Source organism: Hakea prostrata, unplaced genomic scaffold (genome assembly GCF_041222555.1).
Source record: "Hakea prostrata isolate BN-2017 unplaced genomic scaffold, UWA_Hpros_2 contig_16, whole genome shotgun sequence".
Classification (NCBI taxonomy): Eukaryota; Viridiplantae; Streptophyta; class Magnoliopsida; order Proteales; family Proteaceae; genus Hakea; species Hakea prostrata.
This window is the reverse complement of record NW_028291135.1, coordinates 462,392-483,958: the sequence shown is the minus strand read 5'-3', so window position 1 is coordinate 483,958 and position 21,567 is coordinate 462,392. Positions and strand designations below refer to the sequence as shown.

The window sequence follows — 21,567 nt, the reverse complement described above, 5'->3', positions numbered from 1 at the left end:
TGCCAGACGGTCATCCGTCTCAGACGGAAATTTCGTCTGAGCTTCTGTGACTTGGAATCAGTCACAGCAAACCAGACGTCGACCGTCTGCCCAGACGGTCAATCGTCTGAGCCCTGTTTTGCTGAATTAAGTTGGGGCTGGGACATGGTTTGGGTTCTTGAACTTTTTGGTCAACCCTAAGTATTGTACACCTCACTTACATGTCCTAGGTCACTCTAGTAATATGACTTACATATAACTGATGCATTTACATGAATGTGTATGTGAGAGTGTTCTAAGCCCTAATTCAGCCTAAGTCTTGATCTTCGACTTGATCTTCGACTTGATTTTGTGCAACGATCTTCATATCCATCTTGGCATGGTCATCTTGACTTAGACTTCATGTCCATCTTCATGTCTATCTTGGCATGATCTTGGCTTTGACTTGAGCATATGGCTTTGACTTGGAGTTGGTCCACTTGTTCTCATCTTGAACTTAAACATCATAACTCAATATAGCATTAGTAATTCATGCTTATTATCATCAAAACCAATAGAGGCTGATGTGGCAAATGCTAACATGGCATTTCCCAACAATCTCCCCCTTTTTGATGATGAAACACATGAATGATTGGAAGATATGAATGATAATTAACAGCAAATAAACACTCATTCATATGCATGTTATTTACATGTTTTTCCATGGTGAATTCTAATTCATGTTTGTTATCATCAAAACATGGTGAATTCAAGTTTCATGTTTGTTATCATCAAAACCAATGGAAGCCGATGTGGCAAAATGCTGACATGGCATTTTCCAACAATAACCCCAATTGTAGGTTAGTACAAGGTGTTGTTAGCAAGGCCACTCAAAGGTACATCAAAGGTTTGACTTTCACTCATAGACATTATGGACACACTTTTCAATCTAAAACCCAATCTGCCTAGCTTACCTTCAATTCATGGATGAAATTTTGAAGTAAAATCCCAATTTATACATGCATTAATCCTTTGGCATAAAAGATTTTGCTCAATTTCGGGTCCTGCTTATGTCAGACTAATTATTCCCCATTTTCATGTTTCCACTAGTATACTCCTTCAAGGCTTGAGACGCGCATAACACTATTTTGGAACTTTGCTATCTTGAAAAGCACAACTTCTATTATTTATATGAAGAGTTGAATCAATTTTGTGTTCTATGATGGAATTGTAGGTCATGATGGCATAATTTATTTAAAATAGTAAAAAGTTTCCAAAATCTTAGAATGATTCTTTACCGTGAGTGATGAACTAGGAAGAAGGTTCCACTTGTTAAGTGAAGCTTGGGAAGGAAATTCCTTTCCTTTCACTGAACTTCAAAAACTAAAGTTTTCCAGTGGAAGAAATATTGACCAGGGCTTGAAAAGAATTTGTATATATTTATTTTTTGAAATAGGCAAGTTCTATATACTTGGGATGGGATTATGACATAATACACTATCAGGTAGATTCAAGCCCCACGACCTCTTCACTGAAAGGTGTTGGTCATACCAATTGAGCAACCTAGTGATAGTAAGAATTATGTATATTCTGCACTTGGAAAGATGATTATTGGAAGCCATTCTTATTTATTTTCATTTAATGACCTTTAAGAGGAAGCACTTACATTTAATGACCTTTAAAAGGAAGCAGCCGTAGCATAGGTATTTGTATAATTAGAGAATGCAATCTCATGGCCATACAACATGGTTAATCTACATTAGCTATCCTCGAAGCTTACTATTCTTGTCACACTCAAACTTCTATCTTCCAAAAAATCTTAATTTGGGAAGAACTTGGCTACTACCAAGGTCCGACATGTGGCCTGGTGTCGCCATGTCGGTCCCTGGTGACACGGGCGACACGAGACATGTCGCCCGACTTTTTGAGGGGGTTCGACGAAAAATCAACCCCTATTTCGAAGGGTATTTGAGGTCATTGTGACTTGAAATTTTGTGTGAAGCCTAATTTGAGGTCAATAAACACATTGACAGTTTGACCTAAAATGTCACCTACACTAATGTTCTTAATCAACCCATGTCCAACTGTATGCGGGCGAAAGCCCCGAAACTAGAAATCTGAAAACTCATATAAACCAAGTCATCTAAAGTCTACAATTCATTGTACAAGTACATAGTCATTCAATCATATAAAATCTCCAACTCTCAATTCCAAGTATTGTGCCTAGGTGGATCGAACTCCATTTGACTGTGCTGTGCCTGTCTCCAATGATCCCCTAATAAACTCACGCATTGTTCCCATCTCATATGATACTGATACTCCCATGGCCCTTCCCCTTCCGGGGGTGGCTCGGCCTCATATCAGGATATTCATGACCATGATGATGATCACCACCATGATCATAATCATGGGTGGCATGTGGGAAATGACTCTCCCCAATGTATCTGAGTGGGGGTTGCTGTGTCTTTGGTAGTGGAACATCCAGACGCTCTTTAAGGCCTCCACCACCACCACCACCGCCATGATCATCATCATCATCCCTCGCATTCTGATTAGGAGGGAGTGTGTCATCTGGATCGTCATCCTGCCGCTCCTCCATGCCTAGTGCCATCATCCAATCCTCATCAACAATGGCAGCTGCCACTACATGTGCCTGACCCTCTCGAGAGGCCATAAACTCATCCACATCAACCACTGCAGCTCGAGCTAGCTCTAGGTCAAGCCTCCCTCCAGGTTGGTCCAACATCGGCTCACCCCTGTCCAACATCCATTAAGTGAGGGGATCTTGGTCATCTGTGTCCACCTCAAATATATCATCGAGATCAATCTACTGCCTATCATTCTCAGCCTACTCCCTGACATGTTGTAGCTTCAACCTCATATTATAGTAACAAAATACCAGATCATTTAGGCGCTGGCTTCCTAACCAGTTCCTCCTCTTGGAGTGGATCATGCTGAATGTATCCAATTCCTCTCCCATCCAGAGGCAGAGCAAGTCTAAGACAGGATCCTGATCGCAAATCTCTGAAGGTTTGATGCACTGTTGCCATAGAGATACCACCATTCAGCTGCATTATCACAAAAACAATAAGTTAGAAACTCATAACTTTAATACTTAACATCAAGTCAACTTATCTATAAATTATAATAATAATAATGCACTTATGCATCTAAGGATCTAACTATCTAAGTATCTAACCTAGATCACTGGTTTCTCTGTCCCTTACAACAACATCTCCACTAAAAAACCCAAATGCATCCCTAAACAACTTGATCTGCAATAATACATTCATTAGTATTGATTGGTTAGCTAAATTCTTTAAACAATAAATACAAATTCTAATCGTTTCAAATTACCGATGTCTCACCTCGTTGTGGCAAAATGATTGGAGCATCGGCTGGCTCCAACCTCGAAATCACCTCTAACAGTGTCACATCCACCCAGCCGGTATCCTATCTGGCATACCCGGGAATGTGATCCACAGCCCGAGGATCAAGGATCGAGCAGCCATGCCTCCCACATACACGATAACATAATCACGAACAAAATAATCAAATGTTTTAAACAAGTAATAACCAGATCAAATGGATAAGAAAAGAAAATCAATCAGAGTGCGGAAATTATCAAGTATCAAGTACATATCAAGAACATTCTCAAAGGTGAAAGAGAGTGATCAGAAGTCCCTCCTTCTCAAAGGCAGCGGAAATGGTTGATTAGTTAAGTTACAATCCCAATATCAAGAGTAAATCCAAAGAAGTTATTACAACATATCCAGGTTCCAAAATGACATAAAGGGCCTAGGCTAGGGTCTCCGCCGTCTTGTATAAAGTGTCCTCGTAAGTGTACACAAAGGAGACCAACCACAGCCTCTCCCAAATCAAGGTTGGACTAACTCTACTACGGAGGATAATCACCCTCGGCACCTTCACCATAATCTTCGTAATAGCAAGGACCTTCACAGTAGTATGAGGGATCTTGCGCCGCCTCATAGTAGGAGCCATCAATGTCTTCGGTACCTGTAGATATGTCTAACAAAAACAATTGCAAAAAAGAAATGAGTTCAAAGAACTCAGCAACGCGAGTCGTTCCACAATACACAAATCATACGATACAAGTCACGATATGATGCAAGATGATATGAGACAATAATGCAATATGATTCTAACTATGAGTATGCTAGTCTCTAAGGTAGACATGCTTTAAGCCATAGAACCATACATCTTTAGGTTGTCTGTCACTCCCCTTCAATCATACATGATATCTTGGGTTTGCCGGGGTAATTGGGTAAAGTCCTAATCGGAAACCATGGTTGGGGATTAAGTCACCACTCTCTCACATCACCATTGGTATAAGTATTGGCGCATGTCACGGCGAAACCTAGCCCAATGCAAGTCATCTACTCAGTCGTATCAACTCAGATCCAGATACATCCATTCCTCGCCCAGGGCGATCCTTTCTGGTATCCCTCACACTAGAGTCAGCGTAATCCCGGATTAGGAACTCATCAACCCTATTGGTCATCCACAAATAGTAAATGGGAAGCTCTCACGTCCTCTCACAGGTTGGTTACCGGTCTTGAGCGCCCGTGAGCCCAAGTCTAGCTATTTGCAACCCTACCAATAAATGGCCCCTTCCGGGTATCCGCAGTATGGTTTATGTCCTCTCACGAAGTGGGTACAGGTCTTGAGCACCCATCAAACCATACCCTACCATGGGTCGTTCGGTCTCAATACCCTTCCGATTCGGGTCTGATACAACAAGGATAGTCCTAGCCGTACATCTAGATAATCCTATGTATGTCATCCAATTACCCGGGAAAGTGTCGATGGACACCTTCGGAGAATATCCCATACTATTCCCTCCGATGTCCAAGGATAGAAGTGTCAATAGAACACTTCCCAATCCCAAGTCATACTTAGTCATTCACAAGCTCAATCTCATCATATCATACATGATCAATAATTCATCATATAACATGATTAATCATATACGTAATCATAAAGAATAATTAAGCATGATATTCCGAATGAAATGTAACATATTATTACTGATATAAAATGCATACAACAATCATACATGGCTAAGGAGTACACATATGGAGTATATCTACTAAGTTTCCAAAGTAGAAGTAGACTTGCATAATCAATGACCGTCCTTACCTTAATCGAGTCGGAAATAAAACCAAGAATAGCTCAAAAGTCAGTGTTTTTACCATAGACAACATATAATCAACATTAGAGAAGAAAGCAGTTGAATTGGAGGTCAAACAAAGCAATTCGGCCAAAGACAGAGTTGCTGTCATATCTTGGTCGACCAAGCAGTCAACCAAAGCAAACAGTGAACGGGCGAATTGGGGATTTGGCCCAAAACTAATCTTCCGGTGCTCCACTCGACATGAAACTCGGAGGGCATGATTATGGCAATATGGGGACACTACACACCAAAAATTATCACGATCCAACGGTCCAATTGTGAATACCCAAATTGAAACCCTATGTTCTATATGTTAAGCATCAAGGATTGAATTGGGATTGATTGCAATAGCAAGAATTGATGAGGAATCAATTAAGGGGATGGTTAAGAACTAAATTAGAATCATGATTCAATAGTAATTCAAACCTACCATACATCTACGCTTCAATTTGAATTAAAGAATAGGTTGAAATGAAAGGAATCATGGGGTTGTAATGTAAGTGAACATAATCATAGCAAGAATGATTTGAGATTGATGGAAATGAAAGGGGAAGCTCATGGCCAAGTTTTTGCAAGGTTGCAGCACTTCAGCCATGGTCCAAAGATTATGAATTAATAATAGATTGAGTAGATTAGATGTGAAATCCAGCCCAAACCTAGCCAGGACACCCTATCTGTTTTGTGTGAAGAAAGGTTAGTTTAATGTTACACTTTGAAGTTGGACCTTGATTTCAGTGTTCTATCTCCTTCTTCTCTCTTTTCCTCTTCTTACTATTCTATCTTGATGTTTTGATTGTGGAGAAGGTGTTACACTACTGTAACTACCTATTCTCTAATCTCCTTATGTCTCAGAGTGAACCCCCAATCACTCTATGCATTCCTTTAAACCACATGGTGAATCTCCTCAATTCTTCACTGATTTTGATTGAATTTTGGACAGCATGACCATTCTACTGTAGCTTCTTTTCTAATTAATGTTTACCATGTTTGATCTTAGCCTTTACTACTGTTCTAATGTATTTCATCTATTCGAATCAATTCCCCTTTCTTTCTAGCCATTTTAGCCTTCTATGTTGACCATTGATATAAGCATTCTAGTAAGTTTCTATTTTTGATTCCTCTCATTCTAGGATTAGTATTCTTTTAATTTTCTATTTAATTATTCTTGCCTCTGATATGTTCTTGATATTCCATTTGAGCGAAGCCTTATTCTCTCTAATTCTTCCCTTGAATCCATGGTGAGTTTGCTATGAGAACCATGTTGTTTCCAATTTAGAAACTCATGTTCCCAAATCATAAAGTACTGATTTCTGACCATGGATGATGTCTAATTCATGCTAGATAATATTAATATGTTTGTGTGAAGTTCCCTTTCGAATTTTGGATCAATTGGACTTCAAACGAAGAAGTTATGACCAAAACAGTGCAATTTGTACCTTGCTGTCTCCATTGGTTGACTGATTGGTTGATTGGAGCCAATAGACCAATCCAATCGACCAATGAGATCTATTTTGCAGATTTAGGTCTTTCTTGCTCTATTTAAGTCAAACCTCGGGATTACTTTGTCTCCTCTGCCTCCTAAGCCTCTAGAACGAGTTAGAACTCCATTCTAATCAATTTCCTTGCATCCTTGGTTGATCCCTCGCAAGAACTCAAGTAATCTTCTTCCTCTTGCATCAAAAGGTATGTCTACACTCTCTTCTTCTTCTCCATCTCTAATTTTCTTTCCTTTTTGGGCTGAGACAGTAGAGAAGATGTTGCATTCTCTGTTGCAAACATCTCTCTACTCATCCCTCATGATCTTCCTAAGGATTAATGGCTAATGCGATGATCTTAATCATGATCATTGCAAGCTTTTGAACGAATCATGATCTAAATCATGATCTTGTCTTCGTTCATCTTTAGATTCAAATTTTGATCTTCTTAGATCTGTTTTATTGATCATATTAGTAGTCAATCGCTGTGTTTTCTTTACAAGAGTTGTAACCTATCAATCTCTAGTTCTTTCTTCTTGATCATACCATGCTTTCTTCGAAAACCATGGCTGATACAATTATGGTAAGTTTTGTTTCCTTATTTAGATTCATGTTCTTCAGTCTTAGATCTATTTTTCTTGAAGATCTATGCATGCTTTTCATGATTTCTTGATCACAATCAATGATCCATCATCCTATGGTTCTTCTCCATGATTTTTACTATGAATTCTTCAAGAACCATGATTGATCTAATTATGGTAACTTTTGTTTCCTAATTTGTAACTTGAAGACTTGATTTGATTGGTGTTTTGAAGTCCTCTATATACTAGGATATTGTCATAGTAGTTTTCCCCTTGTTTGGGACCCTTTTGAACCAGCAACTTCGGTTCTATATTCTAAAATCTCTGATTTTGAAAGCCCCTGTCTCTGTTGGTCGACTCATTGGTCGACTGAGGTAGTAGACCATGTCAATCGACCAATGAGGACAGTAACCTCATATTTGGTTTGTTTTGGATGATTTGATCTCTTACCTTCTAGGTTTCTTTCCTAATATGATATATATACTTGTTTAGGACCTTCTTGCCAAGTTTGGGAAGATTCTCCTTGATCCTTGGAGATTCTTCAAGTTATATAAGGTAAGGATGGTTACTTCTATAATAGCATAGATTGAGTGATTTTAGTTTCTATATTAGAATCTTTCGGATTTGTTACCATAATTAGATTCTTTTATGAACATATTACTGTTGTACTTACTTCAATTACAGTAGTATTATTTACTTGCTTTCTTTAGTTTATGAATGTCTTTATTTGTTAACTGTATATGAGACGGATCTTATCATGGTATATTTTCTATATACTGTAAATGTATATGATATGATTGATTTGTGATTGTGATTGATTAAGTATGGTTCGGGAAGGTCAGGTGTCCTTTTGACACTTCTGTCCTTGGACTACTACGGGAATATTATGGGATGTTTCCGGAGATGCCCTTTGGACACCTTCCTAAACTGTTGGATGACATATTTAGGATTGTCTAGTAGTGTTTGGCTAGGATGTCCCGTTATGTCAAACCCTAATCGGAGGGGTATTGAGACCGAACGACCCGTGGTAGCAATGGGAATTCATGGGCGCTCAAGACACGTAACCAATCCGTGAGAGGACAGAAATCACATTGTGGGGACCATTTATCGGTAGGGTTGCATATGGTTAGACTTGGGCTCACGAGCGCTCAAGACCGGTAACCAACCCGTGAGAGGACGTGAGAGCTTCCTGTTTACCATATGTGGATGACCTATAGGGTTGATGAATCCGTAGTCAGGGACTATGAGGACTCTAGTGTGAAGGATACCGGAAAGGATCGCCAGGGGTGAGGAATGGACGTATCTGGATCTGACTTGATATAATTAAGTAGAAGACTTGCATTTGGCTAGGCTTTGACCCTGACATGCGCCAGTACTTAGACCAAATGGTGATGTGAGAGAGCGGTGACCTATACCCCCAGCCATGGAATGTCCTAAGGGATGCCGGACCCACCACCAAAAGGCGTTGTGTGATGAGACCTTCCTAAAGAAGTACGGTGCCATGACTTAAAGCATGTCTGCCAATAGAGACCAGCATACCTAGAGTTAGATTCATACATTCATTGTTTGTCTCATACCATATTGCATTCATGTTTTGCTTTGAAATCCTACTATTTATGTTATTATGGATTTAACTGCCTTACTGGGTTTCTTTCGAAACTCACTCCTTTTGTACCATATCTTTTGTTAGACTTCTCTGCAGGTTTGAAATATGATGACGGTCCATATAAGGAAGGGCAAGGTGAAGAAGATGAAGACTGAAGATGAAGAAGAGCCGACTGAAGATGTGGATTAGATTTCTCTTGTTTCTTTTAGACTTATCTTTTACTTTACTTGTATTAGCTTAGAGCTTTACTTAGATTTCGATCTACCTTCCGCTTATGTTTGTGGAGTATATTTTTGCTATACTCTACAGTTGTCTTTTGATTTGGTATCATGTTTTCGCACTCTGATATTCTTAGTGATCCTTCTGAGATCTTTTCTTGAATTTTATTGTTAACTTATTAGAATACAATGATTTGTTCTTGCTTTTGATTATGTTATTGTGCTAAATGGATATGATCATTCGTAAACTTGATCTTTTGGGCTGTGGATCACTTCCCCGGGTAATCCAGATAGGGTACCGGCTGGGGGGATGTGACATCAGAAGAAGAATAAGAGAAATCATACCTTGAAGTGATGATTGAGATGGAAAACCAATGATTGGAGTCAATGATCTTCACAAACACCAAGAGATGGCCTAGGGAATGTCAATCTCGTTCTCTGGAGTGCCAAAGAGCAGGGTGGACCTTCATTCACGAGTTCCAAAAAGGTAGGGTCAAAATGGTAAGTATTTTTGGTAATTTTCGAATTTCATAATTGCTGGTCGACTAGTCACTCGACCAATCAGTCGACCAAGGCTGACAGCAAACTTGGAGCAGGGATTTGGAAGGCCAGACTGATTAGAATTGAGTTGGGTTTTCCCCGACAAGTCAATCAACAAGTCTAGTTTCAAGAAATACCTTCGGATTGGGCACGGGGGTTCAATAGGTGCTTCAACTAATTCAATCTTCTTCGATGCGCAGATTTTCACTAAACACTGACAATGTGCTCAAGTAAGGGGCATCACTGTCAATGTCCATAGGCTCTGGATCAAACACCGAATCTTCAACTAAGAGGGCCCACAAGTCTCTTTTACCTCCACTTTGGGTCTTCGGACCTACAACAGTACAAAATCCGGGCCGGGTCAAGGTTAGGATAAGGCCAGATTTTACAAACAGGGCATCCAATAGGTTTGTGTCCAACCCTAAACGTTCACTATATTGATATTTAGGGTTTAGAAAATAGGCTGCATAATTAGAAAATCTTACAATTAGTACTTAGAGGCTTAGAGATAAGATTGAATGAATTACCAATGCCTACAAGGCTACAACTACAAGTCAACAACCCACAATATTTACTTACCGGCCCTATGCAAGGGATGCATCAGATGAGCTGTCCATCATGCATCCACAATATCCAAGAAAGACCGGTGCCCTCTAAGGTTTGCTGCCTGTATAGCAACCTTCATACGCTCAAGGGATGCATACAAGTGGGGCATAGTGGGTCCCCTCAAGGAAGAGTCCACCATACGCAAGACCTTTACAATAGGCTCTAAGGTCTGCAACACCACAGTAATACTTCTCCAAAACTCATCAGATGATACAGTGTTTTGTGCCTCGAGCCCGTTGATCGTGATGAATTATCACAAAATCATTAAGTCAATACACAGTAGATAACTAGATACAAGATAATCATAGACTCATAGTATAATAATTTATTATGAAATAGTAGATAGTTATCTTACTTGGATCCAACCCAATCAAACAACTCCTGGGATGCAAACATGGATTTGAGGCCTGACTTCTTCTCTTGCATGCTGCTCCAAGCGACGAAATTTGTCGCTAATCTTGTCGAACCAGGTCGCACCAACTTACCCCCACATGATCTCCTCATCATGGCCAAAGCATTGTTATGATTGTAGATGAAGTTGGTTACCTATCTTGCCCTTTCAACTGTGTTGTGGACAATGTTGATTTTTCCAATATCCTTCAACATTAGGTCAATAGAATGAGCTGCACAAGGCATCCAAAAAAGATGATAATCAGGTAAACCCATCAACACTTCACCGGCCTTCTTGAAGTTGGAGCCATTGTCAGTGACAATTTGCACCACATTTTTCCTACCAACCTCATTTATCACATCCTGCAAGAGACCCATAATATATCTATGGTCTTTTATATGATCAATAGCATCCACTGATTTCAAGAAAATGGTTTTCCTATCATAGTATAGCATAAAGTTGATGATGAACTTTCTTGTCTGGCCGGTCCATCCATAAGTATCCCAGAAGGGATTCATACTGTCAATATACTACTGCAGCTCTTCCTTCTCCTCCTGAGGGACGGTGGTCATCAACTCTGTAGGGTTTGGACCCTCAAATCCAAGGCCTGCATTTGCAATAATATCAATCATGTGCTTATAGTATGGACCCTGTGCTGTGTTTGCTGGGATGTGACTGAAATATATCCACTTTGATATTGCTTTTTCTACCTTTTTGGCCATACCTTTCCATGCACCAGAAATCTTGGGCTACTTGGCCCCCTTCCTCCTGAATATATCAGGATCCTGCTCCATGATTGGGTCCCCACGGAGTGGATAATCAGATGGTGGCAGCGGCGCTGAACCTGATGTATGAGCAGACTTTTTGATCTGCCAAACATGCCAAATACACCACCCCTCCCCCCAGAATCAAAAGGTCTAGCCCCTGTAAGCCTAGAGGGACCAGCTCCTGAAGCTCTCTCTCTGCCATGGCCCGCTGCATGTCCCTCTCCTCCTGATCTCTCACCACATCAACGAGATCAACATCCTTATCATCATCTGAATCATCTACGTATGATGACGGTCCCCGCACTGCATCATCTAGAGCTTTGTTGACTCTCCTCCGATCATCTTTCTTCTTCCCCTTCACATTTTGCAAATCCCTCAGTGCCTTCACTACATTTAGATGGGCCTCTATGCATGTCATCACATCCTTTGAACTCCCAGTGATGTGACCCTTGAACTCGCTGATGCCACCTGAGTGGATTCTCTTCCCAGAAAAATTACACTGTGTTTTATTTTTGTCTCCACTAATAGCCACACAGTATTGCCATACTGGGTCAGTCCTACTTCCTACTGCTAGTCTCTCAGGCTGTCCTATGGCTGTGGCTGTCCTTGTGTCTGTCCTCATCCCTGTGACTGTCCTCGTCCACCCTGGAAAGACCCAGCTCCCTCTGACTCCCACTAGCTAACATGATGACTGTTGCATTCAAAATGATGGCATAACCGCATAAGTTACTTAACAACACCAAAATAATATTATATACACAAATAAACAATCATGTATGAATATTGCATGTATGATGTAAATATGTAATCATGTACTGATGTACCTAAGCATAACTGTATAAGTATTAAATACTAAGTATTAACTAGCAATTCTTCATCTTATTTTTAAATACAAAATGAATTTTTACAATTTTCTCGACAAAAAAAAAAAATGTTGCCCATATCAAAACCGGCGATGAAGCCACATGGGCAACACAACCAACAATTGAGATATACTTAAATAATTATTGATGTACCTAAGCATAACTGTATAAGTATTAAATACTAAGTATTAACTAGCAATTCTTCATCTTATTTTTAAATACAAAATGAATTTTTACAATTTTCTCGGCAAAAAAAAAAAAGGTTGCCCATATCAAAACCGGCGATGAAGCCACATGGGCAACACAACCAACAATTGAGATATACTTAAATAATTATTCCATAATTTTCAAAACATTTCCCCATTTTCCCCTATTTTTTCTTCCATTTTTCCATAATTATTGATATTTTAATTAAAAATGTTAATATTTTTTGAAAAATAAAATAATTATTTATTGGGTCAAAAACTATTTTGACTCCGTGAGTCCGTAGATCGGCTCACGGAGTTCCACATATGTTTTTTCTATCATCATACAACATTTATATCACTTAAAAAGTAATCATTTTTTGTGTTCAAAATATAATTTTTTACTCACAAAAAATAAAATAAAAAAATTCCAACTCTATGAGATCGTAGATCGGCTCATGGTATTCAACAAACATTAATTTCATAATCATCCAACATCATTATAGCATGCATTTTGTCAAAAATTGGAGGAGAATGGTTACCTGTTTGATGAAAAAACTCTTAAATCAGTGCGAGACCCCTCCTGATCGACAGAAACAACGTGATATCCGGCAATAACGAAGCAAGATGTACTCGTAGATGTCGAAGATCAGACCAAAATATGGTGAAAAGTGCAAGAAATAAGAGAGAGAAGCTCTGGAGAAGTTGGACAGGAGAGAGAAAATAAAAAATTCAGTAGGAAATTTGATCGAAATTCGACTAAACCCCCCCCCCCTTATGTCGTCGATTCTAGCGATATGTCGCCGACTTACAGTTAAAGTCGTATCGTTGGGGGGGTTTCGTGTCGCCCCCTAGCGACACGTCGAAGTTTTGCCGTGTGTCGGCGACCATGGCTGCTACTCGGTTAGTAGTGAATGTCATCCTAGAGGGCAAGTGGCTGAATAGGTTGAAACTAGTGACATTGCCTTGTCTTTATAATTAATTAACAATTTAGAAGTTAAAGAAAATAAAGATGCAATACATACAAGACAAAAGATCTATAGTGATTCAATTCCAACAAATCTACATCCACTACCTTCTAGACCTTTAAAAGGATTTCACTTGTATGCTCTTTTCAGTATAGTGGTTGGGACACAACACCTCTTACAAACCTCTTGGTCAAGGCAAGAGCACCTAATAATAAATAAAATAAAATGAACCTACAAATACCGTAGGGGTGTCATTTTCTTTTGTACAAGATGAATGCAATGATTAATCATCCTCCGAGCTTCAACCTCTACCTTCATATTAATACTTCTTCCTTCTTCAAGGAAGGGGAATGAATTTCTAAAGGGATTTGGATATTAAGGAGGTAAAGTGGCTAAAGCAAAGGCACAATAATGAGAGCTTTTAACACCTTGGCATTCATGCCTTTTGATAGTCATAATGTACATTTTTTAGCCCAAAGGTTGAGCCAAAAGGGGTTCCAACGCAATAAAACAATCATATTTTTTAACTCAACGTCGACCAAATCATTCTAACCATTAGAGTCTAGCCGTTGGAGGTCACATGTCTTAATGATTGATTTACAGTGAATCAAGACCTTCAACCATGTGCTGGTGGTCGACAGGAGGCTCTCATATTATGTACAATGTGCCTTCTAGGATGCTATCAGTCAATAGGGCTGTTTTATGTCATGACCTCCGGAAAACAATTTTTGGGAATGAGGAGAGGAACATCTGCCAGAAAGAGAGAGGGCTGCAGTTGTGTTATGACTTTCCTTTTTCTGAATTTTTTTTCTCCAATGATCAAACTTTGGTGCTGTTAGTAAACTTTCTCCTCCTCCATACCGGAGTGAACTTTCTCCTCTCTATAGAGTGATCCTCTCCGGCCAATCTCTTCTGAACACCTTCTTTTTTAACTCTTATCTTCACCACACCTCCTAATTCCTCACGACTGATTCTCTCTACTCTCTCGATTATCCTAAACCCTTCAGTTTGCTCCATGGCAAGCTCTTCCAACCAAGCGCCACCACCGCATGATCCTGGCGATAGACCTTACGGAGTCTTTGTTGATGATGAATTGGAGGACCAAATTATTTATACTCCTGCATCCACCTTAGTTGGGCACATCCTCGAAGGTAAACGCTACAGGGAACAAGCTGTCACAGAAGGACTAATCAAAGGCTGGAACCCCCAAGACAAGGTTGACGTTATTCCCTACTCTGAGAATGATTACATCTTCCATTTCCATCACCTGTTGGACTTGAAGAATACCTTAGACAGGCCCATGGTCTGTCGGTGGCAACCTATTAATACTGGAGAGGTGGAACGCAACAAAACTATGGTCCTTTGATTCGGTTGAAATATGGGTTCAATTCCATGGAGTGCCGCTGGAATTGATGAATCTGAAGTTGGGTGAGCAACTGGCTATGATGGTTGGACAACCCATCAAAGGTATGATCATTCGTGGAATGCAATATGGTGAATAGGTAAATTATTTCCGTTCCATGTGACCTTGAATATCTATTCTCCTATCATACAATCTGTGCCTCTATACTGGCGTGATGGGTCTCAATACTGTATTCACCTTAAGTAAGATAGACTACCGAATTTTTGTTGTTACTGTGGCTTCCTCGGTCATGATGATAGTCGATGTAACATGTTATTTGAGTATGAAATGGTTCACATGGATTCTCACGGCTGCTCTCGAGATGAGTTCTGCAAGGTTTTTGAATGCTGCAAGTTTAGCAATACTCTCCGAGGCATGCCTCTGTCAAGTAGGTTGACTGAAGTGGCCAACCAACAGCACCAAATTTACTCCCCCGTCGCCGGAGAACACGACCACCCTACCATACCCGCCACCAACCCCCCGACAACCACTACTGTCACACCCCACCCGCTGGTCTCGGTTACCCGCCCGACAACCCATGGGAGTGATCAGTGACAGGATCCACGGTTTTAGTCTATCAACAATAATCAATACAAATATAGACAATCAAGAGCAATAAATGTTCAATAAATGAATTAAAGAATTACAGGAGCCCAAATACTCCAATAAAAATAATAAGTGAAAGAATAATGAATTAAAATGAATACGAGTTCAGCAGAAGCCATCAAAAGAGTTATATTATTTTCTTCCCAGTTTCCTTTTCTAAGGCTAAATAATGTTTTTCATGAATCTCCAGAAAAGGGGTCCTCCAGTTCTTCACTATTCGTTGAGCGAACTGTCTAACCACTTTCTGTCTCTGTCCATCAATAAGTGCGATAAGTGCACTCCATGCACTCGCAGGAGCTCCTGCCAAAGCTATCTCAATTTCCCACTGACAGTGCCACATCCTCTTCATACGGGATGGTTCCTTCATAGGAAACCAGTCCATCTTCCGGCACAATTCCTCCATCTGTGCAGGCTAATAAACATATACAAAATAAAGGAGTGAGTTCTGGAGAACTCAGTAAGAACAATTACAATTCCCATCAATTATCCAACAAAGCATAAATAGATAAATGATATGAATAAGTGCAAAGTATGAATGATTCTAAGATTCTAACTATGCAAGTCTCTAACAGATGACATGCTTTAAGATAATAAACCAACCCTCCTCTGGGTAAGTCTAGTAACTCTAATCCGGCAAGGACTGGTTACCTCTGTAGGGATCCTAGGCAGAATGGAAGGTCCACACCTGGCTCTCAAACCATGGCTGGGGTTAAGTCAACACTCTCCCACCACGACCATTGGTAATGATTACTGGAGCATGTCGGGGTTTCTAATCCAATGCAAGGTCATACTGGTAACATGTCTACATGACGTCCAGATACATCCCCTATGGCACTCGGTTCAGTATCCTTCGCAACCTAGGAATGAAAATCCTCACAGACTGGCTACCGTTGTTGGACTCCATTCCTTAACCCTATGGTCATCCACATATTATAGGGGCGGAGGCTCTCATGACTCCTCACGACTCCCGGTCCGTTCCTTGGACTTCCATGAGCCCAACCCTAACATATGCAACCCTACCATTTATATGACTAATAGTGGACCAATGTCACATCACTGTCATCACGGGTCATTCGGTTTCAATCCCCCTACCGAAAGGGTAATAGCATGTGGGGTACCTAGCCATGCAATTCTAGACTCTACCTAAGAATGTCATCCAATAGTCATGACAGTGCTAGAGACATCAGCAGGCATGTGTCCCATTCCACAGCCTTCTGATATCCCAAGCTAAGATATCCCAAAGGAATACCTCATCTGTCAGAACCTCATACTATGCATCATCAGTATATCACATTCATAACCAACAAAGTATATATGTAAACAAGACAAACAGCAGTAATATAACAAGATCAGTATGTAATACATGACTACAGAAGCATATATAATGAAAGACTAATGCTAACAGACACTGGACTAGCATGTTTAAGTCTATTCATAAAGATAGGATTGAATGTCCTTACTTGCATATAAGTAAATCGTCCGTAAAAAGAGATCCGTAAACTATTACAAGACTTTCTTTTCAAACAGAGAATACCTAAACACAGGGTTATAATAATGTATAAGTTAATTGAATCAAAGTGGATCAAAACCAAAAGTCATTTGGTCACTGTTTACCAGCCGGTCGCTTGGGCCGGTCGCTTAGGTTGAGCGACCGCCACTAGTGACCGCCCCAAAAATAGAGAGTTTCAATCTGAAACTCAGGCTTTTGATCATCCGTTTTCAATCCGAATTTCGAGTGATCATGGCCTAAGTCTCGAATCTAACACTCCTATAGCCAAAGGGTGAAAGGAAACCTAACAATTACCATCATTAGATTACCCATAACTCTCCCCTTGACTGGATTATCCTTTTCACGAAAGCAGGGTTTCTTTTTCGGATGAATCACCTCAATTAGATTGGAAAGAGAGTTACAATTGATCAAAAGGGTAACCACCATGATGAGGGGATGGGTTAACATGAAATTGAAAGACAAAGAAGATAAAGGGTGAAGGGTGAATCCATTACCTCACTTCAGAATACCAGAAACAGGGAAGGATTGATCTCCAGATCACTGCCAGCACTTCTCTGCAGCCGTCTAACCTCCAAAGATGGTAACCACGAATAAAATATTCGTAAATTGGACGAGGGTTACCTTTTATAGAAGTTAGGGGGCAAAATAGGGCAAAACCCCAAAAACAGACCCGACGGTCACTCCAGGCGGTCGCTTGGTTTGATCAACCGCCACTAGAAATCGCCCCCATGTATTTTGCCCTACAAGGGTGCTTTTGCTAGGGGGTTGATATCCAAGTACAACCTAGCCCTAAAGAAGAGATGGGGGAGATCTTACCTTCATTCCGAACATCTCCAGACATCACTTGCCTTCCAGAAGACTAACTACCAAGCAAGGCAGGGCTCTTCGAACGGGGATCCAGATCCATGGGTTCAGGGTATGGATCATGGACTTCTATCCAGACACTCCACAAACTTACCTGACTAGACCTTCGGGTTCTCGGACCTGCAATACGGATCTCGGGTTAGAAATACGGGGGTTGTTACAACTACTCACTATACTACCTTGCTTGATCCTAGACAGACACATGGCTTTGCCCCTGCTACCTCCTCTATTAACTTCCTAGTTGCCTCCCCCCCCCCCACCCAATGGTCCCCCACACCATGGGGATTGCCACAGAACCCCAACCGACATCCTCGCGTGATCCAAATCCTCCAAATCTTCCTTTTAGCAATATAACCTACAATGATCCCCATTCACTTGGATTTGCAGCCCATCATTTTCCTACCTCATCCCGCTCCATCTCTCTACCCAGTGGTCCCTACCCCCCTGAAACCTCTTACCCATATATTGACCCCCACCATTGCAACTCTTCTCCAACATCCTGATATAGTGGCGACTATTTTACTCATCTTACCCCAACTTAGGGGTATTTCCATCTCTACCCCTGAACCTATAGGGGTATTTCCATCTCTACCCCTGAATCTATATCTATCCCTCAAACCCAGGCCCATTTATCCCCAATTGAGCCCACTCTATCCCTTGACCCAAACCAAATTTATCCTGTCTTACCTTTCACTTCACCCATCAACACTCCGCATGTCCCTAACCTTGATGACCCACCTCCACTGACTGGACTTCCTTCCTCACCTCTTCAGGTACCATCTAGCCCCAAAATTATTAGCCCAAAGACCACACCAAAACACCAACCAAAGACTAAGAAACCAAGACCCACTAGATACTCCCCTCTTCCACCATCTTCTTCCCCAACACCCACACCCACTGCCAATCAGCATTTTTTAATGATCGGCTCCCTGGAGGAAGAGGAGCATCCTCACAAGCAGCCTTAAAGGTCCTAAGTTGGAATGTATAAGGCTTGGGGAGTGCCTTGTCAAGGCGAGCTTTGAAACACCACTCCCACTGTGATCACCCAGATGTTATCTTTTTGATGGAAACCAAGCTACCATCTGCACATATGGCTCAATTTCAGAAGTTGCTCAAGATGCATGACTTCTTCTATGTTGATCCAAAAGGTCAAAGTGGAGGCTTAATCATTTTTTGGAAATGCCATATTCAATTGGAGATTCTTGCAGCTAATGCCAATGTCATTTATGCTAAATACCCGGATACTGATGGTATTGATATATTTATTTCCTTTATCTATGGTGACCCAAGAAGAGAGCATAGACACCTTGTCTAGGATCAAATCATCAATTTGGCAGATAATAGACAGCAGCCATGGTGCCAAATTGGGGACTTCAACCCGCACTTAATGTGGAAGGAAAAGCAAGGTGGGGTGGACAAACTTACTTATGATTGCACTGAATTTAAGAATATGATCAACACATGTGGTCTAGTTGATTTGGGCTTCAATGGACCTTCATATACTTGGACAAACAAATGCAAAGGTGTGGCTATATTCGGGTGCCCCTGGACCGAGTATTAGTAAATTACTCATGGCAGAGCTTATATCCTGATGCGGCTGTATTTGTGAAAGTATCCTTTGGTTCAGACCACAACCCATTAACCCTTGATACTAAAGGTGGTAAACAGCATGGCAAGAGACCTTTCCGGTTTGAAAGCACATGGTTTCGTCACCCCCAATGTAAGGATATTGTTGTCCAGGCTTGGCACAAAACTCAAAATGGGCCGATTGATTCCCAGCTGCTGGGTAAAATGTCAGAGTGCCAAACAGATTTTAAGAAATGGAATTCAAAAGTTTTTGGGCATATCCATTCAAAGATTAAAAAATTGAAAGCTACCTTGGAGCAACTACAGGGAGTGGATGGGGATTCCTATTTCCAATCAGAAATTGATTTTGGACAGGCCTACTTGAAGAGGAACTGGCCCGAGAGGAAAAGATTTGGCGACAGAAATCCTAAGTAGAGTGGTTAAAAGGAGGCGATGCAAACACTTTCTATTTCCATGCTTGCACCTTACAACGTAGACAAATGAATAGAATTCTGAAACTAAAGGATGTAAGTGGTGTGTGGAAGATAGCAAAGGAAGACATTGAGTACATTTTAGTGAACCACTTCACAAAGGCTTTTACTTCAAAAACCATTGATGAGGAGGCTCTTAATCACCTTCTCCAGGCTATGAACCCGATTGTAACTCCCGAGATGAATGATCAATTATGCAAGATTCCTACAATAGGGGAAGTGAAGATGGTACTCTTTGCGATGGCTCCGCTTAAAGCACCAGGTCCGGATGGTCTACCCCCTCTTTTCTTTCAAAAATTATGGGATCATGTTCATATAGATTTAGTGAGGTTTGTATTGCATTTCTTTGAAACTGGGATTTTTAATACAGAGCTTGATGTTTCTTATATTTGCCTCATACCAAAAATTGATAGCATAGAGCTTAATGTTTCTTATATTTGTCGCATACCAAAAATTGATTGCATAGCATTTTAGATGAGGTGATATCCCCCTACCAATCAGCTTTTATCCCTTCCCGTCTAATTTCTAACAATTTGTTTATTACACATTAGGTATTTCATTACATAAGGCAGAAGAAAACAGGCAAGAAAAAAAATTTGGCCACAGAAATTAGATATGAAGAAGGCCTATGATCGGTTAGAGTGGAGGTATGTGGAGGCTATCTGACTCCAACTGGGATTTTCAAGTTATTGGGTGAAGTTGGTGATGAGCTGCATTACTTCAGTATCTTATAGACTTCTAATCAATGGTCATATCAGTGTACCTATTACACCCTCTAGAGGCATTCGGCAGGGAGACCCATTATCACCGGCACTCTTCATCCTTTACTCCCAAGGTTTGAGCTCGCTGATTTCCAGGCTTAGAGAATGTGATTGATTGAAGGTATTAAGGTAAGACAACGGGCCCCGCAACTAGCTCATCTCCTTTTTGTTGATGATTGTTTATTGTTTTCTAAGCTTAAATTGGAAGCATTGTGCAATTTAAAGGCTTGTTTAGATATGTATTTCAAAGCAAGTGGGCAGACAATCATTCTCAAGAAGTCCAATCTCTACTTTAGCCCCAACACTCACATCAAATTCAAGAGATGGTTTTCTAGAGTATTGAAGATCTCATACACTAAAGACCCAACAAAATACTTAGGTCTCCCTTCTGTGGTGGGTCTATCCAAGCAAAAGACTTTTCAAGAGCTCTATGATTGGGTCACACACAAAATGGAAGGGTGGAAACTGAAACTGTTATCTAATGCCGGTAAGGATACATTACTTAAATCTATGATGTTTGCTCTTCCAAAATATGCTAGTGCACACTTTAAACTTCCTAGTCCCTTCATGAGCATTTTCAGAAGTCACCGGCCAACTTTTATTGGGGTTGTGTAGAAGACAAGAACAAAACCCACTGGATCTCATGGGACCGTTTGTGTATGCCCAAATGCCAAGAAGGCTTAGGCTATAAGAACTTGGAATATCAAAACCATGCTTTTCTAACAAAAGTTGCTTCAAGGTTGTGGAAACATCCAATCTCTTTTTGGGCCACTTTTTAAAAGCCATCTATTTCCGCCATGGACAATTTCTTCAAGCCCAAGTTAGATCACATGACTCATGGGCTTGGAAGAGTATTTATATTGGGCTTACTCAGCTTAAGAAACATTTAGTGCGGCAGGTTGAATCAAGAGCTGATATTAGAATTTGGGAGGATGGTTGGATTCCCTCTGATGCAGGATTTCATTTACACCATCCACGACCACCAGACTGCACTTTAAACATGGTGGATCAACAA

General features: G+C 40.5%; 1 protein-coding gene across 1 annotated transcript; it reads left to right on the top strand.

The window, feature by feature from the left end:
• Positions 1 to 19,249: 19,249 nt before the first annotated feature.
• LOC148999307 (uncharacterized) lies at positions 19,250 to 19,735 on the top strand. The gene has a single exon (XM_089141292.1). The coding sequence runs from the start codon at positions 19,250 to 19,252 to the stop codon at positions 19,733 to 19,735; it is 486 nt and encodes a 161-aa protein (XP_088997418.1).
• The last annotated feature ends 1,832 nt before the right edge of the window (positions 19,736 to 21,567 follow it).

What these genes read in the sequence shown, in the direction of transcription:
- LOC148999307 (XM_089141292.1), top strand. Translation starts at nt 19,250, where the DNA reads ATGCAAAGGTGTGGCTATATTCGGGTGCCCCTGGACCGAGTATTAGTA.